The sequence below is a fragment of the Fukomys damarensis genome, unplaced genomic scaffold (genome assembly GCF_012274545.1).
Source record: "Fukomys damarensis isolate Sample0158 unplaced genomic scaffold, DMR_v1.0_HiC HiC_scaffold_24, whole genome shotgun sequence".
Classification (NCBI taxonomy): domain Eukaryota; kingdom Metazoa; phylum Chordata; class Mammalia; order Rodentia; family Bathyergidae; genus Fukomys; species Fukomys damarensis.
In genome coordinates, this window is record NW_022900936.1 from 65309753 (window position 1) to 65329996 (window position 20244).

Consider the following 20244-nt stretch of genomic DNA (forward strand, 5'->3'; position numbering starts at 1 on the left):
TTTTTTTTTTTTTTTTTTTTTTTTTCTTTCAAGGAAGGGACAAGTATGGAAAGTGTGGGAAGAGATTGGCAAAACATAAAAAAGAACAGATACATATATATGAAATATACCTTTCCCCTAATAATAGAGAAATGTCAGCTAAAAATGTAGCCATTTCTTAGATAGTGAAACGCAAAAGAAAAGAAGAAAAGTTTGACTCCAGAAAGACCAAGATGTGACAAGTATGTGACAGTAAATGTGACGTGACACCGTGGGGAATGTGCTTTGAATTCTGCCTTGAGTAAGGATTAGGATCTAAAGTCTAGGGTTCTGATGTCTGTACAATAATGGGTGAGGCAGGTAAGTGGGAATCTAGAAATGAGGCTCTGTCCAGTCTTAGAAAAGAATTCTAGAAAACTATTTCACTTGTCCAGGGAATGGTGAAGAGACTTGTAGTTTATTCAGCATTTGATGATGAGGTAAATTTCATTGTGAGATTTGGAAACTTTCAGCCCTAAATCTTACAGAGGTTGAATAGGAAATGAAGGAATCATATAAGAAAGTTTATGCCAACAAATTAAACAACATAAGTAAAAAAATTCTTGAAATGCACATGCTAAATTGACAAGAAGAAACAGAAAGTCTGAATAGAACTATATGTATTTAAGAAAGTGAACTCAATAAGGAAAAAAAAAACTTTTGACCATTACTATTAGCACAACTAAGCCAGGAGTAGAAGCCAAATCTCTTTATATAAGGTTCTTACCCAACTCAGGGTATATGAAAGTCCTATGAAACAAATATTCCTGTTCCCACAAAAATAAGTTCACAAACAAAAATAAGAACATAAATAACTACTAAGGAAAGCAGACTAATTAAACAGAATTAATCCCCAAGAACTGCAAATGATATAATATTTGAAATAAACTGTAAAATTAATATGTTTAAAATCATTACAAGCTTAAAGACGGTATGCTGTCTTATCAAGAAAACAATGAGACATTATGGAAAAATCACCAACAGATTTGCAATAGAACCAAAATGAGCTTCAAGAAATGAAAGCACCTGAAACTTAACATTTTAATGAGCAGTTTAACAATAATTAGCTATAATTGAGGAAAGAATTAGTGAAAATATCATAGACCCAGAGCACAGTACAAAGAGATAGTGAAATGCTGAGAGTGGATTCACTGATGCTCGCAGTTCTACACTCATTAAATCAGACTCTTTGAGTTCATATTTCAGGGTGCAGGTTGGTGTCTCTTTTCCTGCATCCACACGCTGAGAGCTAGGGAAATAAATTAGAGAGGGCCGGGGATTTGGCTCAGTAGTTCTGCCACCTGTCTCGCAAGTGCAGGGTCCCAAGTTCAATCCCCAGTACCAAAAATAGAAAGAAAATAAAGCAGAGAAACTAAAAGCTATTGAGAAGACAATGAAAAGACCAAATATGCATCTAATAGGAGTTTTGGGAGAAGAATAAAACCTAAGACAGGAAAGGAACTATTCAAAGAGAAAAAGCCTGAGAATTTTCCATAAGAAGTTCATGTCAGAGGCAAGAAAAGAGTAATAGGTCTCATACTGGATAATAGAATACACCTAAAACCTACACACATATCAGAGCCCAAATGAAGACCTTTAATAATTCTTTGAAAAGACAGAGACAAGGTATGTTATCAAGAAGGATGATTAGATTGACACGCTAGATGCCCGAAAAATGGAATATCTCCAAAGTGATCAAGAGAAAATAACAGTGGAGAATGGTGCAAAATAAAGACGTTGTTTAAAGACTGGAACTGCCTTCATAAATGCTCACTAAAAGAATGAACAAACCATACACTCTAGCAAGAAGGAAATGGAAGAAGCAGTGAGAAAACAAAGAAATACAATAAACAGTGATGAACTGGAAAACTGGTAGTTGTTGGTCAATTTAAATAGGCATTCACTGTGTAACAATTGATAATTGGGGGGCAGGTTAGAAACAAGATATGGCCAGTATGCCAGACAGCAATAACATGGAAAAATGCAGAAAGAATGCAATTAAAATATTCGATGTTGGCCGGGTGTGGTGGCGCATGCCTGTAATCCCAGCACTCAGAGGCTGAGGCAGGAGGATTGCTGTGAGTTCGAGACCAGCCTGAGCTACACAGTGAGTTCCAGGTCAGTCTCAACTACATAGTGAGACCCTGTCTCAAAAACAAAACAAAACAAAAACAAAATTCGATGTCTCCTATATTATTCAGGAGGAAATGACAATTAGTTTTAAATTTAAGCCACAGATACATGTTGAAGTTTAAGGATGATTGAGAATAAAGGAGTGGCACGGCTTATTTTTAATCAGAGGAAAAAAGGGACTTGACAATCTCATAGAAAGCAACACAGGAGAAAGAATAAGGCAAGCACAACTGGAAATAAAAGAGTAGGAGCTGGGCAGTGGAAGCCAGGGGGGCTGAGGGAGGTGCCGGAAGGTGGTGTCTGAGCAGGGCAGCGGCCAGGGGGGTGGTGAGGCCAAAACGCAGTTCCTTGCCTTTCTGAGATGCGTGCTTTTCCACTTCTCCTTTGTAATCAAAGCCCACAGCTGACTATAGAGAAGAAGGCAGAGAACTGGTTAGAGTTGGAGCTGACATCCCCCCTCCCCACTTACCCTTACTCCCACCCCCAGCCCCAAGGTGGTGTGCTGGGGCTCCAAGGTGGGCCTGGGGTTAATGTGGAAACAGACAGTGGCCTGATGTTGGGGTCAGGCAGTGAGCTACGGAGTGTGGAGCACAGGCTGTGGATGTAGACAGTTCTAGATCCAAATTCCACCTCCCCATTCATAGTTGTGTACCTTTAGGCAGGTTCCTTAATGTTTCTGAACACTGATCTTTTCAAATAGAAAATGAGGAGGAGCATATCTGCTTTATCAACTTTGTCAGAGAGAAATGCTCTCTCTTCATCTGGGATAATATGACAACTAAAAGGAACAACACATTATATATATAGAATTTCACCTGCATTGAGTCCCTCACTAAACCAGTGCTTTTCCTCTTAAGTAATCCTTTCAAAACTGAAATGATGGGCAAAAAAGTGCCTTGTAAACTTTACAGACTGAATACATGTATTACTAGTTGATTTTCCTGTGCCAATTTTCTTTCATTACACAGCAGTGCAAACACAAATGTGCAGATTTAGGTGAGTTGGGAGCAGTCAGGAGAATCTGGAGGAAACTGGCCAGAGACCCAGCCTCACCTCCAAGCTGCATTTTCATTGGTTCAGTAACAATGGGTCTCTAAGCAGGTCTAGAGTTTTGCATCTTGGGAGCTAAGGAGTACTGAAACTTCTTGACTTACAGGACACTCAGTTGTATAGATGATTAAGTTTGTAGCATATTATTAGTGACTTTAAAGTTACTTTCTGCTGAGGATTTGGCTCAGTGGTTCGACTGCCTGCCTTGCTAAGCTCAAGGGCCTGAGTTCAACCCCCTGTACCAAAAAAAAAAAAAAAAAAAAAGAACTTATATAAAATTACTTTCTGAATTATCCTTTCCTTTGCAGCATATTTTTCAACTTTCCTGGTTTGATTTGGTTCCCCTCACTACCTATGCAAACAATTAATTCTAGCACTTAGCTTCATGGATTAAGTCTCACCAAATTAGCAGTTGGTAGTTAATTTTTAAAAAACAACATTCACAGCCAACTGTGAGGCAGATGTCCTCTCTCAGCATGTGGCTGCAGGCAAAGAGACACCAAACTGCACCCCGAAATATGAACTCAAAGAGTCTGATTTAATGAGTGTGGAACTGCGAGCATCAGCAAATCCACTCTCACTCTCCCATCCTTTGTACCATGCTGTAATCCTACTGCACTGTGTTTTCTGCTTAAAACTACTCTTGGACAGAGGAGTCTATAAACACCTGGACTTTAGAGATTGACACTAAATCCTCTGAAAAGTAACACTGACCTTCTAAAACTTTGTAATCCTAATTGACTTAGTTGACTTTTTGCTGCCATGGCACTAATATTTAACTGACCTCTCTGTTTTCCTGAAGGGCATGAACATTTATTTATAAGGTTTGGATGTAAGACCAGAAGAAGAACTTTGGAAGTTCTGTCCTCTCATTTCATGCATGCATGTATAATAAAGAACTGATGAATTAAGGGGGTCTTATTGAAACAGTTTGAAAATCTCTGCCTTTATTTCTATTTTGTATGGCTAGAGATGGAACCCAGGGCCTCCCCATTGCTGGACAAGTGCTCTCCCACTGAGAGGCAGGCCCATCTGTGCCCTCATTTAAATGAATGCCTTCCAGCTCAGCACACTGCCTCCAACATTCACACCAGGGAACTCGCTGAGAGAGGTCACAGGAACTATCTTCGTGATGCTGCCTGTCTCCAGTATCCACTGTCTTTTACCCCAAAACACATGCCTACCTCTCCTCAGGGGTGAGTATTGAAAAGTCCTGCAGGATTTAAGGAGGATGGTCTGGGAAGAAAAGGTGTCACTTACTTTATCTGCCCTGTCCTTTTCAACTCCATATTTCCCCCCAAAGCCTTTGGCAGCATCAGTCTGCGAAGAGTGTTTCTCTACCTCTGCAACATACTCGTGGCCCACAGCACTCTGAGGAAAAGCAAGAATGGAGTGAGGCAAAAGGTAAAGCCAACCTTGGAAAAAAATAGATGCAGAGATGCACGGGGTGTTAGCATACAAGAAAATTCCATTCTGGGTGGGGTCTGTAGCCTCTGGCAGTGGTACCAAGTAACATGTGACAGGCGGGCATGGTGACTTTTTCTGGAGCCCTGCACACCCCTGGTTCTTCTTCAGTGCCATTAGGGAGCCATCATTCAGAGATGCCCAGAGGATGGGGGGAGGGCATACAAAATAGACCAGGGAATAGCCCAGGCAGATTGAACAAAGACAGATCTAAAACAAGGCCACCAATAGACATTAGCAGTTTGAGGGAGAGTCAAGGGGACTGACTGGATGGAGACCATGACTGGGAGTGAATATTTTACTAAACCAGCCATGTTTTTGTCCTAGCTCTTTTCTTGTTTATGGTCATCAATGTTTAGAGGTGAACTCTGAACTTTTCCACAACATATAATGGATAATATGTACATATACGAAACAATCACTAAATACATGTTTTTAAAAAAACAGGCAAACTAGCAACATAGACATGATACTTTTTTTGTTGTTTTTTGAGACAGGGTCTCACTATGTAGTTGAGACTGACCTGGAACTCACAATGTTGCCCAGGCTGGTCTCGAACTCACAGTGATCCTCCTGCCTCAGCCTCTGAGTGCTGGGATTACAGGCGTGCGCTACCATGCCCGGTTTAGACATGATACAATTTAAAAAGCAGCAAATGATTCTAAAGCCTGCATTTCCCCTTCTCCACCTGTGCTCCCCAGCCCCCACCCCGCAGTCTAGGAGTTAATGTGCCCAGGATTGCAGAGGGCCCCCTGCTGTGAGATCTTGACTATTTTCTATCACTTACTTATGCACTGAGATTTTAAAAAATGGATACAAATAGCATATCAACATTCTATTTTAAATCCTAAATGAATACTGTACTTTCAATGAGCTCTAAACCATAAAACCAATGAGTCCGTTTATCATTTATTCACTTTTTACAGCGAACCTCTCCCCTTCAACTCACCTTGTCCATTCGGTCTCTTTCCACTCCAAAGCGCCCTCCGTAGCCATGGGAGGCTTTGGGCCCTGATTCCATCTCTTTCTTCTTGAGAACACTGTGTTCCTCTGACACTTTGCTCCTCAGCTGGTGGATGCTGGAAGCGACACATGACTGAGACCCAGCAGAGGAAGGCCAAGGAAGCCACCCTCCCAGAGAGACAGAAAGCTTGAAGTCTGTTTCTTTGTACCCTCACTTGAGTTCCTGCAGAGTATGAGTGATGGTTCTGAAAGTACAGCTCGGTCTGATCTGCATACCATAGCCTGACTGAAATTCTCCAGGTACCACTAGTATTTCCTCTAGTCTATTAATTTGCTCACTAATGTAACCTTCTGATCTTTAGTCCTCAATCTCTCAAGTATCAGAGTACAGTGATGCCTATATTGTAATAACTGGGAGGGGTGGGAAGTTACCTTCCTCTGTGAGGAGACCTGTTTTCTATCTACTTGGTGATTTATCTCAAGAAGCATAAAGATACTCAAATATACTTGGGCCTATACACTCTAGTCTATGGCTAGACTAAATATGTACATCAGAGTTTAATGTTTAATCATTCACTGAAACAGTGTATATAGTAGCAAAAAGCAAGACAAAACCCCATATGGCCAATAACTGGAAAATAATTTAGAAAATTGAAATGTCACCTTTTAGCAGCATATGAGAAGTCATTAAAAGTGTTGATGATAAAAAATGCAGCATTGGAGAAATTTATTTATGCATAAGTGGTTGTAGTATTTTTAAGTCAGGAATTAATACCTTGATCCCTTTTTCCCGGGCTGATCATTTCAGAGGAACTAATAACAAAAACTAACTATAAAGTTTACAAATCATTAACTGTCCTAACAGTTTAAAACCCAGATAACTGTGATTTGGGACACTGCTCTCGGTAAGAGTAGGGAAACCAAAGGAGGCACCCTCTATTTCATATCACTTCCATCTTTACCATGAAGGTGATGGCAAAACTGGAGAGTAGATACCTCTGCCAGTGTGTGTGGCCTGAGGATACGAAGCCACAGCACAGCACCAGTATCACTAAGTGGCAGTGATACACACTTGGACACATATAAGGATCCCTGGGGATTCTTCAGAATAGTTGAGCAAAATAATAACAAATAAGAAACTTGATTTTCTGCAATAAGCAGTGAAGGTCTGCAGGGATTGCACTAGCTCAGGACAAACAAACCCTTTTGTTACAGGTAGGGTGGCAATCTCAGTGGAAATTATCTTCCTTCATGGAAAAACAGACCCACCTGGTGGCCTTGTGGAATAGTCCCATCAAAGGTCTTTAAGATCCTTCTCAGCTTTATCCACAGTTAATTTTAGAAAGCTGGCTATAAACCAGATGAAATTAATCTAAGTCTGGAAGAACCCCATGTTCCCACATCTCCTCTAAACTCTCTGGCAGCGACAACAGCAGAGGTCCCATGTTGTAGTTCATCAGAACCAACACTTTAGGACTGGCTGTGCTGGAAAAGCTGCTGGTTCCAAGAACAGGCAAATGACTGTCCAAAGTTGCCCAGCCAAAGTGTTCAGATGAGGGATGAAGAAAAGGGGGCAAACACTGCTTTTGATTGAGAAAAACCTGCAAGGTTTTAATGGTTTCAGTGATGTTTTTTTAACCCAATAAATTTTTACTTAAGGAATTTCACATGAAACTCATCTAACATCCATCAAGGTCACTGTCATGAGGTTGCCTTCCAAATAACCCCTTTTAAAAGAATGGATGCTCAATCCAACCATCCTATCATAATCTTTTTTTTTTTTATCTCCACTTCAATTATGGACAAACAATGACAGCTTCAAAATTCCTGGGGTCTTAGATCCAAATTTCATCTAGGACTTTAATTTAGGAGCATCTGCCTTGCTCTGACACCCTCTCTAAGCATTTCATATTCATTTTCTAAACTACCTCACTGAGGAACAGTAAAGATTTCTAGGATATGTGAATATCTAAGATCAAAAACACTATTAGGACTCCCATACATTTTGCTGTCTTGTAGTTCCTTACTATAGGCCTAAAAAACAGATCTGTGAGCAAAATGAAACCTCAGAGTTACTCTGTGAGGCATTTCTGACAATGGCCACAGTTCAGGGATTGTTCAATGGTTGCTATAGTGGACACAACTTTTGAAAAGGGGTGAGAAAAATGATATTCAGGAAGAGCCATGTAATAGATGACAAACAGTTTAGTCCAACGATGGTGCCCATAAATAATATTTTTTAGTTGAATTTATTGGTACATTCTAGGTGACAGTACAGTTACATTCATTACTGGGATCTTGTACCTTTACATTCCAGGTCTTGGTTCTCATTTTTTCCCCTTGTCCTTACCCTCCCTTCACCCCCTCCTCCCCTCCCCACCTTCAAACACTTTAATTCCATTTTTATATTTTTTCATATTTTTTTCCTTTTCCCTTATTCCCCTTTCCCTATCCTTCTCACTGTCCCTACACCTTTGGTCCTTTTCTTCCTATTTCACATTGCTAATTGCCCCGTTAGGATCTTGAGTACTATTTTAGTTTTTCACACCAGAGAAACTATTTGGAATTTGCATATGTGTGACTTATTTATTTCACTTAGGAGTATATCTTCAAAATGAACCCATTTACCTATGAATGAATCTACTTTCTCATTCTTTATGGCTGAGTAGTATTCCATTGCCCATAAATAATATTATTCTAATAAAAATGTTGTTGCAAAAGAAAGAAAAGCAGCCCTTCAGTAACTTCTTCAGAATATAGGATAAAATACATTCTGAAATGGTCTTAAAATATCATTCTTTTACTTGACAAATATTAATTAGACAACTTTTGAGTGTAAGGCACTGTAGGCTCTGAGGACACAAAGGTGACCAATATATGGAGATGGTGGTAAGGTGAAAGAGAGAGCAAGGAAAGCAGAAAGTTACAATTCAGTGTATCGAGTGTCATACCCAAGCTTTCAGGTATCTGTTTTAGGTTTTCAAATATCTTGGATTAATAAAGCAATGCAGTCTACAGCCGAATACAGAGCCTCACAGATGAAGAGAAAGGACAAACCTTATTACAGAATTAAAACTACAAAGGTGAGTGACTCTGACTGCAAGGTCTTTACAGGTGATTCGATCACATGTTGGGAAAATGAACTAACCAAAGGGGAACTAAAACTATTATGGACATTTGGCAGAGTCACAGGGTACCAGGTCACTAAATCAACGCGAATATTATTTCTAAATTTTATTTTATTTTGTTTTGTTTTTTGAGACAGGCTCTCACTATGTAGTTGAGACTGACCTGGAACTCACTGTGTAGCCCAGGCTGGTCTCGAACTCACAGCGATCCTTCGTGCCTCAGCCTCCCAAGTGCTGGGATTACAGGCATGTACCACCACCACACCTGGCCATATTTCTACCTTTTAATCGTGGACATTTGGAAATTGATACTTAATAAATATCAATTATGGTCATGTGAAATATTTTAGGATAAATTTAACAAAATATTGCAACACCTGAACACTGGAAAATATTTCTGAAAAAGTTAAAGTTAACTTTAAAAAATGGAGAGACAACCTAGGTTCATGCATTAGAAAAGTCAGTATTTTTTTTTTTTATTTTTTCAATTGTTTTTGGTACCAGGAATCAAACTCAGGACCTTGTGTTTGCGAGGCAAGTGGTGGCACCACTGAGCTAAATCCCAGGCCCAAGTCAGTATTATTATTAAGAGGTTGGTTCTCCCCCCAAATGACCTATACATTAAATGTAACCCCAACCAAATGCCCAACAGGTACGTTATAGGAATTGACTAGCTTATTTGAAGATGTACATGGAAATGTAACACACTGGAGTATGGAAGAGTTTTAGTTAATATTTTAAAAAGCAGTATAAAATTGGAGGACCATTTGATTTCATGACTTATAAAGCTACAATAATCACTGCAGGTTCACGTGCTGCCCAGGAGAAATATAGTTCAATGAAACAGAATGGAGTCCAGAAATAGACCCACAGTGACGTGGTCAAAGACAGCAGCTAACTTGACAGGAAGAAGACAAAAGTTTTAATGGTGCTGGACAACTCAATATACATATATGGAAAAAAATGAGCCTGTCTGATCTTACAAGAGTCAACTTGACATTTGATGACAGGCTTAAATGTAAAAGCTAATACTATAAATTAGAAGGAAATCCTCACAACTCTGGGGTAGATAAGAATTTCAGAAATACATTAACAATAAATATTTTTTGATAAGTTAGACTTCATCTTAACTAAAATCTGCTCTACCAATGATGACATTAATGAAATGAAGAGGCAAGTTGCAATTTGGGAGAAAATATTTCTAAAAGACATTGTAAAATGTGTAAAGTATTGAAAATAGTTTTAAAATACATGAATGGCACAAGATAAAATGCTCAATAAAGTTTTTCACAAAAGAAATATAAATGAAAGTCACCACATATCCGTAAGAGTAGTTGAATTGAAAACTACTGACAAGTATGTAGAGCAACTGAGACCAATGCATTGCTAAGTAGAAGTGAAAACTGGTAAATATCTTCCAGAAAATAGTTTGGCAGTTTCTCATGAAGTTAAATGTACACTATATGACTCGGTGGTTCTATTCCTAAATATTTCCCAAAAGAAATAAAAATATGTATGAACAAAAATATTTGTATCCAAATGTTTATGATATCTTTTTTTTTTTTTTCCATCAGTGGCTCTAAACATCATTAAGTTTCCCATTAAGTTACAATGGGAATCAAGAACAACACCAGGACCAGGGATTAAGCTCAGCTCAGTGTCACCATGCCTGCCTTGGAAGTACAATGTCCTGAGTTCGAACCCTGGTACTAGGAAAAAATGTAAATTTTTTGCCTTTGGTCTGGGGATTTAGTTCAGTGGTGCCACTGCCTGCTTCAAAATTGGAAGGTCCTGAGTATGTTTGTTTTTTGTTTGGTTGGTTTTTTTTGAGACAGGGTCTCACTATGTAGTTAAGACTGACCTGGAACTCACTATGTAGTCCAGGCTGTTCTCGAACTCACAGCGATCCTCCTGCCTCAGCCTCCCAAGTGCTGGGATTACAGGTGTGCACCACCACACCTGGCCCGGTAGGTCCTGAGTTTGACCCCGGGTACCAAATAGATTCAAACCTCCAGCAATAAGGTAATATCTAGAACTGTGGTATTTCCATACAAGGGGATACTCTTTGATGATAAAAAGAAACAGAACACTGATATGCACAACATCATGCCTAAATCTCGTAAAAATTATGCTGAATAAAAGAAGACAAACTCAAAAGAGTGAAATCTTCATTATTTCATTTACACTGCATGTGAAATTCTAAGACAGGTAAAATTACTTTACATTGACAAAAAGCAGATCAATGTTTACCTCTGGGTATAGGTGGAAAGGGAGGCACTGACTACAAAGAGGCACAAGAAAAATTTTTATGATAATGGAAATACTCTATATCTTTTTTTTGCAGGGGAGTACCGGGATGGAACTGGGGACCTTATGCTTGGGAGGCAGGTGGCGGCACCACTGAGCTAAATCTCTGGCCCAATACTCTATATCTTGATTGTGTTGGGATGACATATACATTTTTTTTTCACCAAACTATTTCCTTATAGTTATTATACTCAATAAAGTTGATTTTTAAAATATGAATGTTTTTAAGGCCAACCTACAAGTCACTTAGTCATCCTAAATAGCCTTAAGGAAAGGCAATAACTCATAGGAATTTATATTCTATTTCAAGAGAGTCATGGACATGACAATATTGTGTTTATTACAGAGACACACGATGATACAATGGTTAGAATGCAGCCCATGGAGTGAGACTGTGCTGAATTTAAATTAATTGTACATTATTTGTTCCTTGGAAAAATTGTTAAAGATCAATACATCTGTTCATTTTTCTGTGAAATCAGGATGATAGCATTACTTATTATATGTGGTTGTTTTGAAAAAGCTCATAGTTTCGCATGATGTATAATAGCACAGTAGCAATTGTATATTGGCCCTGTGTTAGAGACATGGCAATCCACAGTTCCCCTGTGGAGCAAACAGGGCTAGTAGGCTGCTGCTGTTCTTCCTGGTCACACAGGAAAATAGAGGCACAGTAGTGAAATAATTCCCTTTAATGCTTTGGTCCCTTATATAGGAGAGCCGAGACTAGTGCCTCGATCCTCAAATTTTTATTTTAATATTATTCATTGCCCTTGGTATTAAATGTCAGGGCGCAAGGAAGTAGACAGGACCATGGAGGAAAGTGCCTATGGTTATCACTTGTGAGGATCTAACTTAAAAGCTAGATGGGTTGCAGGAAGCACCAAAACCCTATCCTGACATAGTACTATTCAAAGTGCAGTTCATAGTTGTTTCCCATAAAAAAAAAAAAAAAAAAAAAAAAAAAACGAAAAAAAAAACCTGAGAGTACACATTGAGAAACTTTTATAGCAATTTGACATACTGGTCTACAAATGCTGAATCTCAAAGTAAAAATTGTGCACATATTTTCTATTTCTTTTCTTTCATTTATTTTTTTCCAGAAATTCAATTTTACTTTATTTTACAAAAGCATCAGTCTGTAACAGATTTCAAAATGAACAAACAGAAAGCCTTCCCTCTCACCAGGGAGAGTTTCATAAATGCTGTCAGAGAGGGCCGGGGCTCAGTGGGGCTGCAACCTACCTAAGTGGCCTGAGTTCGAGCCCTGGTACAAAAAAAAAAAAAAAAAAAAAAAAAAAAAAAAAAAAAAAAAAAAGAAAAAAAAAAAAAAAAAAAAAAAAAGAAAGAAAGAAAGAAAGAAGGAAAGGAAGAAAGAGAAAGAAAGAAGAAAGAGAGACAAAAATTATCTACATAAGTACTGTCAGAGAGTGATAAAGATCTTTAGTCTTTTATCTTTATAAGCAAGGACATCAAAGAAAATGAATGAGCAAGGGTGTGGAGAGGAAGGTGGAGAAAAGGGCTGCAGGCCTGGAATCTCAGGTACTTTGTTTCTATGCACAACAGATGAGGGATGGATGTGTTTTTATTTGTTCCCCTTCTCCCCTCCCTCTCATTTCCCTTCCTCCAGATCCTCTGCTCATCTCCACAGTCTAAATTTGTTCATGACAGACCTAAAAAAACATTGTGGTGTGGAGGAAGGTAGCAAGCTTAATGAGAACCTGTCACTTCCTTTTCCTGTTCTAAGTCATTTCAGTTCAGCAACTGCCTTACAGTCTTCTCCCTGACTTCCCTCTTTGTTTCAAAGGCCTTAGTGATTCCCACCCAACCGTGAAGTAAGTCAGCTTAGCTCACAGTAGCTAGAGAGAACCGGGAAGATTAGAGATTTAATCCTGGTCTAACCTTTAGGGATCTCTTTGAAACATATAAGGAAACCAAGGATCAGAGAGGATAAGAGATTTGGCCAAGGTGGTCTGGCCTGAAGCCAGCAGAGATGAGTCTTTGACATATTTGTAGGCCGGGTAAGTGAGTAAGCTTTTGTGAAAATATCTTCAATGATTCTTCTCAATGGTTACAGATCCAGTTAGGTTTACAAGGAGATACACAGGATCAATGCCTTATACAACTTTAGGGACACCAGTCACAGTGATGTACACAGTAGAGTCCTGCAACATGGCAGTCCGTGTAAATATCACTTAGGAAGAAGAAAGCCCATCCCCTGCTTGCATGTTTATATTAGGCTTTTAAGAAGGAAACTCGATGAATCTAATCTATATTAACAGGAAAGGTAAATAATATCATTGAATAGCCAAGGGCTGAGTCCTATAGGAGACAGTGACATATGCTATTTTTCTTAGTTCTAATCTTGAATCTGCAGGGTAGCTGTCATAATTCCCACTGATAAGGTGAGATGTACAGAGTTTCTGGGTCTGTGTTCACATAGTTAGCAGTGGGTGTAAATGAATCTAAATCTACCTGAAATACAAACACAAGCTCCTCTCTATACATTCTTGGTAGGATCCGAAATCTTTAGAATGTTTTACTGCTATCTACCATGCAAGAGACAACACCGAGAGAGAAAGGTACAGGATGTAGCCTTATCCTAATAGTTTTCAAGAGCCTAAAACTGACTGGCCTTGACTCAAAAAAGAAAAAGGAAAAGAGGCCTTTAAAAAAACATCTACAGAGTCTATCATGGGATGAGCATCAAAGAAGCTTTTTAAAAGACTCAGTCATTTTGTTTTGTCACCCAACTGCTTCCAGAACTCCTTGGTTAAGAATGATTTTATTAAAAAAATAATTTTTATTAGGGCCGGGGATTTAGCTCAGTGGCACTGTGCCTGCCACACAAGCTCAAGGTTCTCAGTTTGATCCCTAGTACCACAAAAAAAGAAAAAAAAAGAATATTTTTTTATTACAGATATAAAATTCAAAATAGTTATGTCTGGTTAAGCAATCATGTATAGTATTACACATTTTAACACTTCACAAATATATGCCCAGCTCTGTTACTATGTTGCTCATGTAATGGAGCATCCACTGATCCTTTTTGTGAAAAAGAAGTTAAGATGTCGCTGTGGGTAGGTGTAAGGGGGGTGGGGTGGGTGGGGTGGTATAAAATGGAGCAAAGCAGACAGTCCAGGTTAGATGAGTTGAATCATCCATGGAAGCGAAGAGGCTACTTCTCCATTCAAATACACAATGCATCCTGCAGAAACCCCTACATGTCTGTGAGTTTCTCCTCTGTAATACCAGAGGTTGTTTGTTTCTGGTAAAATGAACCCTGGACTTAAAAACTCCAGCATCACTGCTTATGTTGTTTTAATCATCAGGTTTTCGAAGTGTCCTATTTCTTTATAATGTCTTCCAACTTCTGCCAAGTAGCCAAGTACAAATTTGCATTTTAAATCACTTGGGCAAGTATGAGAGCTGATATTGTTCCCTTCACAGCATTTATTCTGGCCTGGCGTGGTGGTGCATGCCTGTAATCCCAGCACTTGGGAGGCTGAGGCAGGAGGATCACTGTGAGTTTGAGGCCAGCCTGGGTTACATAAGTGAGTTCCAGTTCAATCTCAACTACATAGTGAGACCCTGTCTCAAAAAAAAAAAAAAAAACCCACAGCATTTATTCTGAATTCCTCACCATGACATCCTACTGAACCCTTCTTAGCCCATGTGGAGTCACTGCATTCTAAGCAGATATTTGTATTTATGTGATGAGAACAGTGGTTGATAGGTAGCTAGGTAGCTAGGTAGGTAGATACAACCTTAGCATTTGAGCTACTTGCTCTCTGACTCTCTCATGACTGACTGAAGAAAGGGAGGCAGTCACTATAATAGACTACCTTGGGAAAATAACAGAATGTTAGATATAAAAGAGAGATAATACATTTAGAGGATAAGAGGAGGGACATGACATGGGAATCCACACAACACACACAGGGACCCATGGAAACAAACTTTCGGAGGAAAAAAGAAACGAACACACAGACATGAACCATCCTCTTTCTCCTCCTGCATATTCCCCTGATTTTTTTGTTTTCTTTGTGCTTTCCAAATACCATCCTGGCCCTACCCTCTGACACCTACTTGATGTGCTCTTTGCGTCCAGAGCCTTCGATGGTCTTGGCTCCCCACCGTTGCTCCTTCTCGGAGATGTCATTCTGTAAAAGACATAATTTAACAAGAAATGTGCCATGCTCAAAGGGTCATAAAACTGACAAACATGGCCCCTGTATTACCCTGCGCCAGGCAGGGGTTTTGCACACTGATCCCATGTAAAATTTAAATGGGTGAGTTTTGAAACCTCTGTTACTACTCTGCATCCTTCACACTTTCCCCTTCCTACAAGATCGCAGCCTACCCAGATCACACACATGCAGCCCAAATCTTGGGTCACAGGCCAAAGGAGAGCTAGATTTACCTGCTGCTCGCCTTCAGGATAGCCTGTCATAGCCTGTCAACCACACTGCTGAACTTGTCCATAACTGTCTCCTCTCCTTCCATCCTTAACACTAGCTATCATACATGTCCCAGCACAACAGCCAACTGTCCTACTGACCTATGCCTCCACAAGGGCTATCTCAGTCCCAGGTGGTCCTTTTCTAAGCCCCTTCAGAGGAGACAGAGGGAACCAGGTGCCCTCCCTCCCCACACCCTCTCTGTCCAAGCTAAGCTACTTCCACACTTACCACAAAGTCAGGGTCTGTGTCCCAATCATCACCCTGTGTCTCCACGGAAACAGACACATCATGCCCCACCACAGACTTCCACATCTGAGGGTGACAGAAGATGGGAATAATAGGGGCCAAAAAGGAATGAAGAGGAGAAAAGTCAAAAATGCTGAAGTCAGTGACACAACAATCCAATGTCTCCTGCCATTTTTTTTCTTAGAAGAAAATAGAAGATTGAGGCATAGCAGGTAGGTGTTTTAGAAAAGCACCCAGAGGAGAAAAGATGGGCTTTATTTAAGACATAGGGGCCTGGGCCCACCTAAATCTGAACAGAGGTGTTCAGAGCCATAGGTCACACTAAATAATCGGTGAGAGAACTGCTGGGACTGTTCACTTGGGTCCAGAGGTCAGCCAGGCAGGGGCTTGCAGTGGTGGCACCAGCAACAGGTGCTGTGACAGCCGCAGAATTAAAGCACCATTTCACTCAAATTTCTACATATTACTTCATTCCAAGCCATACAAATAAAAATTAGTCTAGCTCCTGACAAAGCAAACATTTCCTTCCTGTCCACAACCTACTTCACTAAACCATATTGAGAATTTTTCCAACTCTCACTTCGAGAGCTGTCCTCAGCCACTCTGATTCAGGCCCCTGCACAGGTGTGGGTAGTCGGTTGGGACAGCCAGCTGAAATCCCTACACTGAACAATGGGAAAACAGCATTTGCTAGGAAGAAGTCATTTATTAGTCAATTTAAAACGCAGCAAAATTATATTTCTAAAGACAATAAGTGGGTTCACAAATAGCACATACCATATCTCTTATTTTAAAAATCAGGAGGTATTTGATTTTTATCAGACAAATAAGCATTAAAGAAATATTTGGAGTATAAAAAGGTCTCACGCTGTTACTCTGCTGAGGCAGCCCTAGTGTCCCTTCCAGTCTTGCCAATTGTGCCTAAGAGCTGCACAGTTGCTCTGTGTCTGTGGGCTCCTGATCTTGAAGGAAGTTAGAATGGACAATGCTCATCTGCTCTGCGGGCCCAGGGACCCTTGCTAGCTGGCAGCTTCCCTGCCCTCCCTCCTTCCCTCCCTTTTCAGATAGCTCCTCCCACTGGAGGTCTTCCCCTAATCTTCACTCTCACCTAAACGAGATTCTTTATAGCTAGCCAGTCCTAGGGCTGTCCTGTCTCTCTACCTAGGCCCTCAGTTTCTTTGTTTCTACTTGGAAACTCCGTGCTCCTCCTCGATGTTTGAATACCTTGAAATCTAGCCCAAGGGAAAGTCCGAGTAGGCTGACTAATGAGATGCCACAGGGAACACTGGAGAAATGTGGACAGCATGTCCGCCTAGCCCCAGAGCAGCTCTGCCTTTCTGCTGGGCAACAGCTATGGATGAGGGGTGGGGATAGGTAGCCAAGACCAGTAATCCTGCATTCCTACTGTTCCTGATTCTCTCAGGGCTGCTCAGCAACAACAGGAACCCACACAGAAAGTTTTAAAGGAGAAGTTTGAAATATTCATTAATAATAGGGAAGCAACGAGGACTCATAGTCTCATCTTTCCTGCTGCTCAGCCTTATTCTCCCGTCAACCTCTTACCTTCACCCATTTTTGAAATAAAGAGGAAATTTTCTGACAAAGAGGCCTCTTACGTTAATGTCTTTTACCTACTGACCAGAAATCAAGAAGACAAGACTGCTGCCTAGAAGTGAGAGACTAGTGAGGCGTGGTGCCCAGGCACGAAGCTGACCTGCAGTATCAGTGTAGCACACAGACTGGGAGCCAGGAGAGCCAGAAACCTCCCAAGCTGGGACCAGGCCTCTGTGGACCATGGTAATGGAATCAACACAGAGGATGTACTCCTTCGCAGGGGACCAGACTAGGTTACTCACAAATATTAACTTTAAAGATCTGGAAAATCACTGATTACTTCTGACTTCCTCAGCGGAAAATAAACGAAGGGGTCAGTCACCCTAGCTGGTCTGTAAAGTGCCCTCTACTTCTAACACTTGGACTGTGTGATTGTACAGTCATGAAAACCAGCCCAGCTCAGCGATCATGCCCGCACTTGGTCCTCGCATTAGTGTGCATCAGTGACTACTTCCTGCTCTGTTACACTTCCTCTGTGCATGCACCTCCCTGCTAGACCCTGTGCTCTTCCCCAAGCGCAGTCCATCTCTATCTCCTGTGGTTCTCCTTCAGCTCAGTGTGGAGGAGTGGCAGCCCTTACAGTAGGCAGTAGATTGTCAGAAGAAGCCAGGAACACTTTGCTGGAGCTGGCAGCCTAGATGGCTCTGAAGCCTGCTTTTTGGGGTAGAGTCCTTCCCTCATCTCCATCCTCAGATGTGCATTCGCCATAACCACTGCACTGGAGCCTTCTGGGTTTCAAAGCTTTAAAGCAGTGAACTTGTTCCTCCTGAAGGACTAAGTGCCAGGTAAGTTCTTCTACTCTTATCTGTGCTTCCCAAGTCTCCCACCACTCAAGTACCCACCTCTAGTGTGCGAGTTTGTTCTAAGCTCCCAGCTCCTCACGTCCACACCCGGTGCCCTCTCTGGCTGCTGCCACTTCACAGCAAGAAACTGAATGGCTGCTTCAGTTCCGTGTTGAGGTTTTCTGTCACTTCCTGTCACTCTGTCCTCACAGCAACTTCCTGAAGTTTGAGTCAGTTCCTCCTGCCTTAGGCACTTGAACCACAGGGGTTAAATGTTTCTGTCCTAGTCTTTTGCTAGGTTGAGAGTGATGGGGCAGTCATAAAAAAGATTGCTCTCACTCAGTTTGTAATTGGGGCCAGAGAAATAGACATCAGACCAGAAAACATATTAGAAAATGCTGCGGCACTGGATTTATTGTGAATAGGTAGGCAACTGCATTTGGGATATTAAAGGAATTCAGAGATTTGTTATGAGCTCTAGTAATCGAGAAAAGCTTAGTAGGAAAAGCATATGTGAATTTTGGGGGAAAGATTTTTAAAACAAACCCACTTCTTTTGTATTTGTGATCCTCTGCCTCAGCCTTCCAGAGAGGGTTCTAAGCACATACTGCCATGCCTGGAGGATAAATTCTCAAAGATGGATGGTCTAAATGGGGAACAAAAGGCAAATAGAAGAAAATTGAGTCATGGAGGTCTGGGAAGCTGTAATAATTTTTTGTTTGTTTGAACTGTCTTTTGTAGACAAATTTTCAACTGACTTCTTGGGATTTTCAAAATTTGCTTCTAAAACATAAAAACAGATAAAACAAATAAACCAACCCACTACTATATTACCCACAGCAGTTAAAAGTGAGGTTTGTAGGCAGGGGAAGCCTGCTTTGATCCCCAGTACCAAAAAAAAAAAAAAAGTGAAGTTTGCATATAGCTGATGTCCAAAAAATATTGACCAGTTGAATGACAGGAAAGAGGACTCATGAGGGGAGGCATGATGTGGAGGGAAAAAGGATCCCAGCTTGTTAGGGGGCTGCACACCCTGAGCTCATTGGCAGATCTGGCTTATTACAGAAGTGAGAAGTCTGAACCTGGTGCTTAGGATCTGATGGACGGTCTTTATGGTGTCCTGTACACTGTACATCCAGACTCGTGGCCCCTCCCTGCCCTCTTCAAGTCAGACTTGGTCAGGTCACTTGTTCTGCTGGTGAACTGGCTCCCTTTTCGTGTTAGGTCCACTGTCCTTCCTTGGTTGCTCTACAATCCTCTCTCACTGCCCACGGAGGCAAACTATAATTCTTCAGACTCGCTCCTCTGGCAGCTTGGAGATGAGTGACAAAGAGGGTGACACAAGTTGTCACTTTTCCTATAGGTCATCGTGTGAAGAAATGGGAGTCTTTAACTGAAAAATAATCCCTTGCTGTTTTAGCTAGCAGGAACTGGTGGTGGTGGTGGTGGGTATTTGTAACTGCCTGTGGAATTCTGACCTGAGGGATCAGAGCCCAAGCAGGACTGGATATCAACAATACAGATGATAAAATTTCTGCATTGGTACCAGTTCCTAGGGCTGCTTCTAAATCTAAGGATTCTATGCTTGGGGAAGTTTTATTTGTTCTCACCTACCTCATTACCTATTCATCGCAGTAGCACCAAAGCTATTTAAAGGGAGAGTAAATTTATAGAAAGGGAAAGAATCTTTTAGTATATATGGAATTCTAATCGTCAAAATCAGAATTATCAGACAATTTTGACAAACCAGACAGGAATAAAGTTCTCTGGAGAAAGCATCAAAATTAATCAGAAATGATTCTAGGAAACCCCAACTGTCCTTTGCGAAAGTCCTAAGTTTGTTCCTTATGAGGTAGTGAGGTACAGATGCAGACACTGCATGGGCTTTGAAACCATGTATACTAGGTTGCATAAACTGACTTACTGTACCTGGAAAGTGGGACAGCTTTTCCCAAGCAGCAACTTACCATAAAAACACATTAATGCCTATCTAATCTGCTAGGTGCTACTATTAAATTTCCCTTTCTCCATTCCCAGGCACATAATGCTCTCGAGAGTTCTCTTGTGTATACTTAT

At 40.7% G+C, this 20244-nt stretch overlaps 1 protein-coding gene across 2 annotated transcripts in view; it reads right to left on the reverse strand.

Annotated features, from left to right (window-relative positions):
• The window catches only part of Hcls1 (hematopoietic cell-specific Lyn substrate 1), a 24078-nt gene extending 5294 nt beyond the window's left edge, over positions 1–18784 (reverse strand). The window contains exons 1-6 of one of the 2 annotated variants that reach the window (XM_010629995.3): positions 18719–18784; positions 15755–15838; positions 15153–15226; positions 5615–5744; positions 4462–4572; positions 2504–2558 (exon numbers count right to left, since the gene is read on the reverse strand). In XM_010629995.3, the coding sequence (XP_010628297.1) occupies positions 2504–2558; positions 4462–4572; positions 5615–5744; positions 15153–15226; positions 15755–15838 (454 nt within the window). In that variant the 5' untranslated portion in view covers positions 18719–18784. Of the gene's footprint in view, positions 1–2503; positions 2559–4461; positions 4573–5614; positions 5745–15152; positions 15227–15754; positions 15839–18228; positions 18441–18718 lie in introns of those variants that run through there. The other variant, XM_010629994.3, reaches the window with a different exon arrangement.
• Between the last annotated feature and the right edge of the window lie 1460 nt (positions 18785–20244).